General features: G+C 47.4%; 1 protein-coding gene across 2 annotated transcripts in view; it reads left to right on the forward strand.

Annotated features, from left to right (window-relative positions):
• The first annotated feature begins 292 nt into the window (after positions 1-292).
• The window catches only part of LOC144709756 (Chaperone DnaJ-domain superfamily protein), a 15974-nt gene continuing 4363 nt past the window's right edge, over positions 293-11903 (forward strand). For both annotated transcript variants that reach the window (XR_013583099.1, XM_078583387.1), the window contains exons 1-5: positions 293-610; positions 2350-5570; positions 6162-6244; positions 6316-6381; positions 6446-6535. Coding sequence is in view for 1 of the 2 variants with exons in the window: in XM_078583387.1 (XP_078439513.1) it covers positions 366-610; positions 2350-5570; positions 6162-6244; positions 6316-6381; positions 6446-6535 (3705 nt within the window). In the remaining variant the exon portion in view is untranslated. The remainder of the gene's footprint in view (positions 611-2349; positions 5571-6161; positions 6245-6315; positions 6382-6445; positions 6536-11903) is intronic.

An 11903-nucleotide genomic window follows, 5' to 3' on the forward strand; every position in this document is an offset into this window, starting at 1 on the left:
AACGTTTGATCTATGTTTATCTGTAATTAAAATCCGAAAATCTTCTAAAAAAGGGGTGGGACACGAAAGAAAAAGAAAAAGCAGGTCCTGACAGGGCCATCAGAACAAAACCCTAAAAAAGAGGGGCTTGTGGAGAAAAAACACATTTAAATTTTCTTTCAAATTAAATATTCCCTTAAATCGCACTCAACGACGTTACTTTCAGTCGAAAAAAACAAAAAAAATATTTAAAAAATAATTTCACAGCACAAACATAAGCTGTTCCTGCTGCCTCTTTTGGTCACTTCTTCCTGTTCCTCTCTCTCTCTTCGTAGAGAAGAAGAGAGAGAGAGAGATAGAGAGAGAGAGGGAAGAGAGAAGCTTCCATGGAGGAGTACCAGGCGAGTCGGTTGGCGTCGTTGAACTACAAAGAGATCTTTGGAGCGGTTTCTGCTTGTTCTATTCCATTTCTTGATCTGCCTCCGGCGGGAGATAGTCGTGATTTCATCATTTCGTCGCCCGTGGATTATTTGGATGTCTTCGGAGGAGCTGACGACCGCGATTTCGCCATTTCGTATGAGGAAATCTTCTCTTCTCAGGATTTCGGTGCCATTGATGATAACATCAGAAGGTTTGGTCTTTCTCCTCTGCGTTTATCACATTTAGCTGAATAATTTGAAGTTTTAGTTTTAAATTATTTCGTTTTAGCAAGGTTAACGCTGGCCGAATTAGTCTGGTTCATTTTTTTAATGAACCGAATGAATGTTTTTTATTCAAGGATTGGAAAAAAGTCGGTCAGGGTCTACTGCGTGTAATATTTAGACGATCCAAGACTCAAAACAGTGGTTTTGAGTTGGCTGCTACTTCGTATCAGTTAATGTCTTCGATTTTTTTCATTTGTTCAATTTGCTTCTTTGGAATCCATTCTTATTATGTCTAAATAGATTTTTCAGCGCTACTGTCAATGTTGAATTTTTCTTTTGAAATTCATGTCTTTTAATCTTCCATTTCTACTTGAAATGCGCGTCGTGTTGTTCTTGTCATAGGCAGCTGGTTTGAGCCTCGTGCTCTGAATTTCTCTTTTGCTCCGTGGGCAATTTTCTTGTCAGTCTCAATATCCTCGATTTTCTATTGAATTATTTAATTTGGTGCTTTTTTGGAACCATTATTGAATTATTTAACGGCTGCCTCTTTTGAATTTTTTTTGAAGTGCATGTCATTCAATCTTCCGTTTCCTTTTGAAAAGCATGACATGTTGTTCTCGTCCTCTTCTTTTCTCATTTGCATCTGCGGGCACTTTTCTACTTAAAATCAATGCCTTCAATTTTCAATCCATTCATTCAGTTTGTTGCTTTGGGAAACCATTCTTTCTATTTTAATCGATGACGCAACCTGGCAACCTTTGTCGATTTTTTTGAAATGCGTGCCTTGTAACCTTCCATTTAGATTTTAAATGCATGGCTTCTTGTTCTTGTCCTCAGGTTTGATCTTTGTCCTGTTCATTTCTCTCTTTTGCTTCTGCGGGCATTTTTATGCTAGTATCAATGTCTTCAATTTTGAATTCATTTATTCAATTTTCTTCTTTGGTGGTGACCAATTAATTCCTCTTGATGAATGACACAACACGGCTGAGTCTGTTGATTCTTTTTGAAATGCATCTCATGTAATCTTTCGTTTCCATTTGAACGGCATGATATATTGTGTCTGGAAACTATGATACGTTTAGTCATGTCACTGGAATGGAGAACATGGCAAACAGCTAGATTATTCGTCTCTCTTTTGATCCTGCGGGCATTTTACAGCGTCCTGTTGTCAGTCAACTGACTTTCTTCTTGGTATTAATCGATGTCATTAATCTTCCATTCATTATAACATTTCTGCCTCATTAACCATTCTTTATATCTTTAAATCGTTTGACGCAACACTTCTGAATCTGCTTATTTTTTCTTTCAATGCATGTCATGTAGTATTCAGCTTCTAGTTGAAATGCATGGCATATTGTTCTTGGTAGCCTTAACTCGTCTGTCCATTTTTCTAAAGAAAATTCATGGCTGCAAAGGAAAAACATGATAAAAAAACAGGATTCTTTGATCTTGTGATTTCTCTATTCTTTGGCATTACTAGATTATTTGATGACAGTTTTTTTTAAGAACAGCAGATTACAATAAAGTTTTTCTCTTTGAAATAAAATTAAGTTCTATTTTGATGCCTGCCCAGTGCATGGTATGCGGATAGGAACTATATACGGAAATGGTTTGGTCTATCAATAGTATACGATAAAAGAGGACACCCTTTTCCTCAAGGAGATCAGTTCTTCATCTGATCAGTTGCTTTACTTTCTGCTTATTCTTTAACAATTTGGTTCTGCAGGAGTAACAATGGAGACCCAGTTACTTTGGAAGAAACCAAGGTTCAAGTCGGATCTTCATCAAATGGCATTCCTAAAGATAATGAGAGTGACAGTTCCAGGGGCAGTGATGATAGCAAAAGCAAGGGAAACCTAGTCAATGGAGAAAAACCTAGTGATCTTGCGAATGACTTTATCCAGGGCAGTGCCACATCAGAATTTCAACCACATTTCATAAATAATGTGTCTCCGTTGTCTCCCCAAAGTTGCCAAAAGCAACCTGAAGAAGTCCAAAAAGCTAGTCACATGCCGTTTACATCAGAAATCAATTATCACAATCATAAGCAGAATTCCATAGAGAATACCAAACCAGCAATCTCTGATTCTGATGCTCTCAAGGTAAAATGGCAGCATTTCTCTAGTTATTCCAAAGAGGACACCCTTTTCCTCAAGGAGATCAGTTCTTCATCTGATCAACCAACCAAGGACGTGTCTGGAAATGAATATCTCATCTCTGCAACTGTCAAAGGGGCAAATCTCGACAAGAATTCGGTGAACAGTGAAACTTTTAGGGAAAATTGTGAGCATGTATCCAGCCATTACAAAGACTCCTCTGTTTCTCTCAAAGAAAGCAATTCGTCCTCTGGTCAACGTACAGAGAATGATGTGTTGGTTAATGAATTCGTCACTGAAACGGTCAAAGAGATAAACTCTGGTCAACCCCAGAACGCCACACAGAGCCCAGAAAATGGTGAATTGCCACATCAAGAGACAGATTCTCAAAGAGAAAAACGTCACTCACGTGCGTCCAGCACAAATTCCTTCTCAAGCCTCGATCAAACATCCTCTGGGGTTGCATTCTTAAAGGTGTCTGATATCAGTCTCAAGACCCAGCCCTCAAAAGTCCCACCCCCTAACCGGCCTCCTCCTGGCAGACCCCCCCCAAAGCTTGGGTCAGAAGTGAGGACCTCTTATCACTCCTTCAAGGCTCCCATCCTTAATGAAGGAGCAAGCCCGAGCTCGGTTACTGCTGCTGCCTCTGTTGCCGCCATGCAAGAAGCCATGGAGTTGGCCCAAGCCCGGTTGAGGAGCGCAAAGGTATCTCTGGAGAGAAAGAGGAGTGGTCTTCACAATCGCTGGAAGTTTGGTTCAAGTGAGGAGCTTAGTAGTATGAAGCTCCAAGAGGAGAAGGTCGGTGATGCCGAAAGGTGTAAATCTATTGGCAAGGGGAGAACAGAACAAGACTTGAACTCTGTAAGGGGAGAGAAGGGGGAGTGGAAAGTAGAGGAAGAGTTTTATGAGTTTGTTCAGGGTAGCAGCAAGTTCTTGGATATTTCGAAAGATTCCAGGACTCAAGTGGGCTCTTCCACAAACTCTGAGAAGGAAACCAAGTGGTCCGCTTCCAAGGAGGCATTTATTTGTGATCTGGGTGAAAAAAATAATCTGCTAGAGAAAGCAGAGAAAGTGGTTAGAAAGTTGGGAGAGAAAGAAGAAGAAGAAGAGGAAGCTGAGAAGATGGGAAAGAAGCTCAAGGAGCAAGAGAAGAAGAGAGAGAAAGAGAAGCTCGAGTTGGAAGAGAGAAAAAGACAGCTATTTGAGGAGGAAAAGAGAGAAAGGGAGAAGCTCGAGGTGGATAAGAGAAAAAAGAGTCAACTCGAGGAGGAGAAGAGGGAGAGGGAGAAGCTCTTGCAAGAGGAGATGAAGAGGGGGAAGCAGAAGTTCGAGCAGGAGGAGAGAGAAAGAAGGTTAATTGAGGAGGAGATGAAGAGGGAGAGGGAGAGAAAGCTGCTTGAGGAGGAGAAGAGGGAAAGGGAGAGAAAACTACTCGAGGAGAAGAAGAGGGAGAGGGAGAGAAGGCTACTGGAGGAGGAGGAGAAGAAGAGGGAGAGGGAGAGAAGGCTACTGGAGGAGGAGAAGAAGAGGGAGAAGGAGAGAAGGCTACTGGAGGAGGAGAAGAAGAGGGAGAGGGAGAGAAGGCTACTGGAGGAGGAGGAGAAGAAGAGGGAGAGGGAGAGAAGGCTACTGGAGGAGGAGGAGAAGAAGAGGGAGAGCGAGAGAAGGCTACTGGAGGAGGAGGAGAAGAAGAGGGAGAGGGAGAGAAGGCTACTGGAGGAGGAGGAGAAGAAGAGGGAGAGGGAGAGAAGGCTACTGGAGGAGGAGAAGAAGAGGGAGAAGGAGAGAAGGCTACTGGAGGAGGAGGAGAAAAAGAGGGAGAGGGAGAGAAGGCTACTGGAGGAGGAGGAGAAGAAGAGGGAGAGGGAGAGAAGGCTACTGGAGGAGGAGGAGAAGAAGAGGGAGAACGAGAGAAGGCTACTGGAGGAGGAGGAGAAGAAGAGGGAGAGGGAGAGAAGGCTACTGGAGGAGGAGGAGAAGAAGAGGGAGAGCGAGAGAAGGCTACTGGAGGAGGAGGAGAAGAAGAGGGAGAGGGAGAGAAGGCTACTGGAGGAGGAGAAGAAGAGGGAGAGAGAAAGAAAGCTAATTGAGGAGCAGGAAGAGAAGAAGAGGGAGAAGCTTGAAAAGGAAGAGAGAGAAAGAAGACTTCTTGAAGAGAAGGAGAAGGAAAGGGAAAGACAGATACGTGAGGAGGAGAAGAGGGAAAGGGAGAAGCTCAAAGAGGAAGAGAAGGAAAAGAGACGAATCAAGGAGGAGAAAGAGAGGGAGGAAAAAAAAATCAAAGAGGAAGAGAGGGAAAGAAGGCGGCTTGAGAAGGAAAGAGAAAGAGAACAAATGTTTCAGGAAGATAAGGAAAGGGAGAGGAGGAGGCTGGAACTAGAAGACCAGCAAGAGAGACAGAGAAAACTAGATGATAAAGAGAGTACCAAGGTGAACAAAGAAGTAAGTGGTAACAGCCAAAAAGTTGAACCAGAAGGAAAGAAACAGGAAGAGCGAGTGCGTGGCAGGTGGAAGATAGAGGAGGAAAGGATGAAGTTTAGAAAATTTGAAGTTGTGATAGAAGGACGAGAAAAACAGTTGGAAGAGGAAGAGGAAACAGAAGACGAGGAGGAGAGGGAGAAAAGGATGCTGGAAGAAGAAAGAGAGAGGGAGAGGGAAAGAGAAAAAGATCGGCAAGCTGCTGAGAGAGCTGCTCGCGAAGCAAATGAGCGAGCCTTCGCTGAAGCTCGGGAGCGGGCTGATAAGGCAGCATCAATGGAGAAATCTTTGGTCAACAAGGCTAGAATTAGGGCTGAAAAGTCAACCTTAGAAGGAAGAATCCCTGGAGATAATAAGCTTGCAACTTCTTCTGGTACATCCTCGCTCTCAACCCATATATAGTTTTCCTGACAATTGATCTTAAATAACAGTATCTGAGTCCATTTTTCTTAAAAATCATCTTAGAAAATAACATCTGAGTCGAGTTTTCATGAATCTTGATGGTCTTAGATAACCATGTCCGAGCCCATTTTTCATGAAAATTGATCTTAAAAACCAATGTCTGAGCCGATTTTCATAAAAACTGATCTTGAAATATCTTATCTGCGTCCACTTTTCATGAAACAGTAGTAAGGAACCATGTCTGAATCACTTTTCATATAGAGTCATCACTTTTCATATAGCCCACTTGCTTCTTATTGAAGTGAAGATGGTTTAAGTTTCTGAGAAATCAGAACCTTTCACTCACTCGCTTGAGTCGGATTCCATCTTGGAGGATCGTTCGTTCTTCACTCTCTTGTTATTGCAGGGAGCGCCGACGGACGGTGCATATTATCATATAATAAACAATGTTTGAGCTCATTAGTCTTGAAATTGACGTTTAAGACAACTTCTGAGTCCACTTTTTATGACAATTGTTGATGAAAAACTATCTCTAAGTCCGATTTTCATGGCTGGATTGAAGCATCCTCTGTCTCTGAGGTGGGGGAATCTGCCATTCGATGCAAGGCGAGGATGGAGAGGCACCAGAGAACCGTGGAGAGAGCAGTAGGCTCTGTTCTTACATCTCCTCCACAAGAGTTTTCTTCTTTAACTCAGTTGCGATTTGATGATCTCAGGCAAAGGCTCTGGCTGAGAAGAACATGCGAGACGTCATCGCCCAGCGGGAACAGGCCGAGAGAAATGTGAATAACTCACCTGATCGCGGATTCTGATAAGCCAATTTCATTGATTGATTATCCTTTGCAGAGACTCGCGGAGGCACTTGACGCCGAGATCCGGAGATGGTCTAACGGGAAAGAAGGCAACCTGCGGGCTCTCCTTTCCACCCTGCAATACGTCAGTCCTCGCCTCTCTCTATACCATTTATATATTTATAAATGTGTCTGTCTATTATCTTCCTCTCTCTCTATCTTTATCTTTTCTGTCTATCCATCTCTCTTGAGTTATATCCATCTCGCTTTATGTTTGTTAGCTATTATCGCTCTATCTATCTTCCTAGCAGCTGTCGCCCTCTCTCTCTCTCTATATATACATACGCATAAAATATTTATCTATATCATCTTTCTCTCTCTACCTATCTATCTCTGCCTATCCATCTTTCTCTAAATATATCAGTTCATAGATTAGTAACAGATATTTATATTTCTTTCTCTCTCTCTCTCTATTTATCTATCTATCGAACTAGCTAGCTAGCTAGCCTGCTGTGGCTATCAATCTGTTTAACAAGGTAACTACCTATCTCTCCATCTGGCTAGATAGCTATCTAGCTTGCTAACTTTGTATCTGTTTGTATTCTCTCTCTCTCTCTATTAATTAGCTTGCGGACAAGTAAGCCATGAACCCACCTATCTATCTAATTTGTATTTTTATCTTATTTATATCCAGCTTTACTAGCCAGCTACTAGTTTACCTACTTGTCAAACCATGTATCTATATGCACATCTATCCAGCTTTACTGGCCAGCTACTAGTTTACCTATTTGTCTAACCTTGTATCTATATGTTTTTCTATCTAACTAGCTAGCTATCTATCTCACTATTTTTGTACCTGTTTCTCTCTCTATCTCTCTGCCTATTTATCTTTCTAGTTTGTGAGGAAGTAGCTAACCTTCCCAGTCTATATACTTATGTTCATCCTATTTGTGTAAATACATCTAATCTATCTAGCTTTGCTAGCCAGCTATTCATCTGTGTAACAAGGTAGATGCCTATCTTTTTATCTGGCTCTTCCTGTTTATCTCTCTTCCTGATATATATAGTTCCGGACCGTCTGGGACATGGACGATGGACGGGAGGGGACGAGGATTGTCCCGTCCGACGTATGGAATCAGTGCAGGGACGCAGACGGGACGGTTATTTCGTCCGAGACCTCTGGACAGGACGGTTTTTTCATCTGGGTGGACGAAAACAGTCCCATCCGGGGGTCTTGGGACGAATTTCCATCCCTATTTTCGTCCAACTTTGCGGACGGGACATTTTTCGTCCTGGGACAAAAAAGCCGTCACGCCGCGTCCCTGCACTATAGTTCCAGATCATCTGGGACGTGGACCATGGACTCTTCGTCCCGTCCGACGTCCGGAATCAGTGCAGGGACACAGATGGGATGGTTTTTTCGTCCGAGGCCTCCGGACGGGACAGTTTTTTTGTCTGAGTGGCCGTAAACCGTCCCGTCCGGGGGTCTCGGGACGAATCTCCGTCCCAATTTTCATCCTTGGACGAGAAAATCGTCCCGTCTGCATCCCTGCACTAGTATAGTTCCGGATTGTCTGGGATGTGGATGATGGACGGGACGAAGATCGCCCAGCCTGACGTGCAGAATCAGTGCAGGGACGCGAACGGAACGGTTTTTTCGTCCGAGACCTACGGACGTCCAGAGGTCTCGGGACCAATTTCCGTCCCGATTTTCAACCAACCTTGTGGATGGGATGGTTTTTTCGTCCTGGGACGAAAAAACCGTCCCGTCCGTGTCCCTGCACTATATACACACACACACACACTGTCAATCTATCAAGCTTGCAAGCCACAAACCTGCCTATCAGTCAATTTATGTATATATGTTTCTGTTTACGAATTTCATCCTAATCTTCTTGTTGTGGAAGAGAAGAGGAAGATAATGACATGCACATAACTGAGTAAATAGGTGGGTATGTATACCCTAAGAGAGAGAAGGATAGATGGGCTAATGGGCTTATAGAATAGGGCCCATTAGCCCATAGTAGCTAGTCTCTCACTAACATAGCCCATAGTAGCTAGTCTCTCACTAACACCCCCCCGCAAGCGAAGTATGGATATCTTCCATGCCGAGCTTGGAGATGGCACGTTGAAGAAGTGGGCGGGAGAGGCCCTTAGTGAGGACATCCGCTGCCTGGTCGGCGGAGGCAACAAAATCAAGGTCAAAGATCCCTTCGTCGACTCGCCCCTTGAAGAAGTAGCGGTTGCGCTCCATGTGCTTGATACGTCCCTGTTGTCCAGGGTTCTTGGCCAACGCAATCGTCGACTTGTTGTCGCAGTAGAAGTGAATCGGGCCGGCGTACTCCACGCGGAGATCGTGAAGGAGGCCATAGATCCACTGGCCCTCGGAGGCCCCATCGGCGAGTGCGCGGTACTCGGCCTCGGCACTAGAACGGGACACTTTGTTCTGCTTGCTGCTTTTCCAGCTGACAAGACTGCCAAAAACAAATGTGCAGTAGCCCGTGGTAGACCGATGATCCACAACGGAACCGGCGAAGTCAGCATCAGTGTATACTTTGACGGTCCGATCAGTACTGCGAGGGAAGAGCAGGCCCTTGCCGGGGCAGCCCTTCAGGTACGCAAGAACCCGGTGGGCGGCCTGACGGTGAACCTCCCGGGGAGAATGCATAAACTGACTGAGCAAGTTTACGGCGAAGGCGATGTCAGGCCGAGTGTGCGTCAAGTAGAGGAGTTTCCCCACCAGTTGCTGATACCGGTGGGAATTCGTCAGTGGTGAATCCTCCCCTTTGCCCAACTTGACGTTGGGATCAATGGGAGTGCTCACCGGCGCCCAATCGGTCATCCCAGTCAGTGCTAGTAAGTCGACGGTGTATTTCTGCTGTGAGACGAAGATCCCACGAGGAGAGTAGGCCACCTCGAGACTAAGGAAGTAGCGAAGAAGGCCGAGGGCCTTGATCTCAAACTCCTTAGCCAAGGTGGCGCTCAGGCGGACAGCTTCAGCAGCATCAGACCCCGTGATGAGGATGTCGTCGACGTACACGGCAAGAATGGAGATCCCGGTCGGGCTGTGACGGAAGAAGAGGGAGGCGTCTCCATTACTCTGAGTGTACCCTTCGGTCTTCAGAACGGAGGAGAACCGCCCAAACCACATGCGCGGAGACTGCTTGAGTCCATAGAGAGACTTCCGCAGGCGGCACACGTGACCGGGGGGGCCGAGAGAATAGCCCGGCGGCTGTTGCATGTACACCTCTTCCGTCAGATCGCCATGCAAGAAGGCATTCTTGACGTCGAACTGGCGGATGGTCCAGTGGAAATGGGCCGCAGAGCCAAAGAAGGCGGACAGTCTCCATCTTCGCCACTGGTGAGCGTCTCAGTAGTCTCGCCATAGGACTGAGTGAACCCCGAGCCACAAGCCGAGACTTGAGGCGTTGAGAGTCCCGTCCGCATGATGCTTCTTGGCGTGGATCCACTTGCAGTCCACAGCCCTCTTGCCAGGGGAAGTGGAGCGGCGTCCACGTGTGGTTCTTGAGGAGAGACTGCATCTCCTCATCCATCACCGCTTTCAAGGAGGAGGCGAGAGCATCGGCTAAGCGGCGAGGCGGCATCGGACTCGATGCGGGAAAGAAATAACGGTAGGGAGGACTCAACTGGTCAAAGGAGATAAAATGAGAGAGAGGGTATAGGGAGGCCTTAGTGCACTGACGGACCCCTTTCCGTAGAGCAATAGGCCATCCCAACTGATCGTCACCATCGACAGAAGGAGGAGCGGAAGCAAGGGGGAACTCCCCGGGAGGAGCAGGAGACGACACACCGGATGAGGAGTGTATGTCGGCGGTAGGAGGGGAAGAGGAGTTGGATGGAGACGAGGGCTGGTCACGGACGGGTGACAAGGGCGACTCACCGGGAGGGAATGAGGATGGTGAACCGGAGACCAAGGGGGGAGGAGGAGATGCCAGGGGGGGGGGGGCAGGGGACGAAGGCGAAGTGGAGGACACGTCCAAGGGCCCCGGAGGGGGAACTGAGGAAGAGGAGGCAAGGGGAGAGAGATCATGGAGGGAGGAGGGTGGAGTGGTGGTGGTAGACTCCACGATCAAACGGGGCCCCAAGGGGGGGGGCCGAAGGAGCCTCATCCAGCGGAAGGCGTGATGAGGTAGAACAGTCCCCAAAGTAGGGTTCATGCTCGGCAAAGGTGATGTTTGCCGAGATGAAGAAACGCCGAGAGGGCGGATGGTAACACCGATACCCTCTTTGGAGGGAAGAGTAACCCACGAACACGCACCTGAGGGCGCGAGCATCAAGCTTTGTGCGTGTCGGAGAAGAGTCATGGGCGTGGGCGTGCAGCCGAAGATCGAGGCAAGAGCCCCGTCCTCAGGGAAGCGTCCGGGAAGGCCGCAGTCATCCGGTCCAAGGGGCTGGAGAACGCCAGGAGCGGGGTGGGGATACGGTTAACGAGATGAGTACTCGTCAAAACCGCATCGCCCCAAAAATGCCTAGGCGCCTTCGAGTCCAACAGCAACGTGCGCGCTGTCGAGGTAACATAGCCGATCCGCCGCTCAGCCATGCCATTCTGCTCGGGGGTGGCCACACAGGAGGACTCGTGGAGAATGCCCCGGTCGGCAAAGAAAGAGTCGAGGTCAGCGTTGAAGAAGTCCCGAGCATTGTCGGACCTAAAACGCTGGATACCGCGACCGAACTGCGTCTGGAGCATGGTGCAAAAATGTCGAACATTCTGCGCAACCTCCGACTTCGCAGTCAGAAGGTAAACCCATGTATAGCGGGTAGCTTCGTCCACAAAGAGTAGGAAGTAGCGATGCCCCTTCAGACTGGGTTGTGGGGCCAGCCCCCATACATCACTGTGGATGCAGAACAGCGGGGTCGTAGTGTGAGACGGAGAGGAAGCAAAAGAGGATCTACGATGCTTGGCCAACTGACAAGCTTCACAAATCACAGTCTTGAGGTCCACGCCCAAACATAACGACGGAAACAAACGCTGTAAAGTAGAGAAAGGTGGGTGTCCAAGACGCTGATGCTCCATCAGAAGACGACCCCGACACTGCTCAGCCACCGAGAGTAGAGTCCGGTGCACCATGAAGCACTGGGAGCGGCCTCCGTCATCCAGCAGCAGCAGTCCATTCTCCCGCCTAATCGGTGTAGTCCGGCCCACCTTGTCAGACAGAAACATACCGTCAGGCCTGAGGTGGAATGAACAGGAGACGGCATCAACTAAACGCTGCGGAGACATAAGAACTGCCCGTAGGTCGGGAACATGCAGGACGTTGTGGACCACACCAAGACCGTCCACATAGACTGCCCCGATGCCGGCCACACGAAGACGTCCACCCCCTGCCGTGAGAACAGTACGGCCACCCTGATGCCGCTCATAGGACACAAACCGGGCATTACTCGGGGTCATATGTTCGGTGGCCCCCGAGTCAAGGACCCAAGAAGTATTGGAGATGACAGGAGAGTGAAAAGCCGTATGACCACAGTACCATTCATCGGAAGGGGAAGGA

This window comes from Wolffia australiana, chromosome 11 (genome assembly GCF_029677425.1).
Source record: "Wolffia australiana isolate 7733 chromosome 11, ASM2967742v1".
Classification (NCBI taxonomy): domain Eukaryota; kingdom Viridiplantae; phylum Streptophyta; class Magnoliopsida; order Alismatales; family Araceae; genus Wolffia; species Wolffia australiana.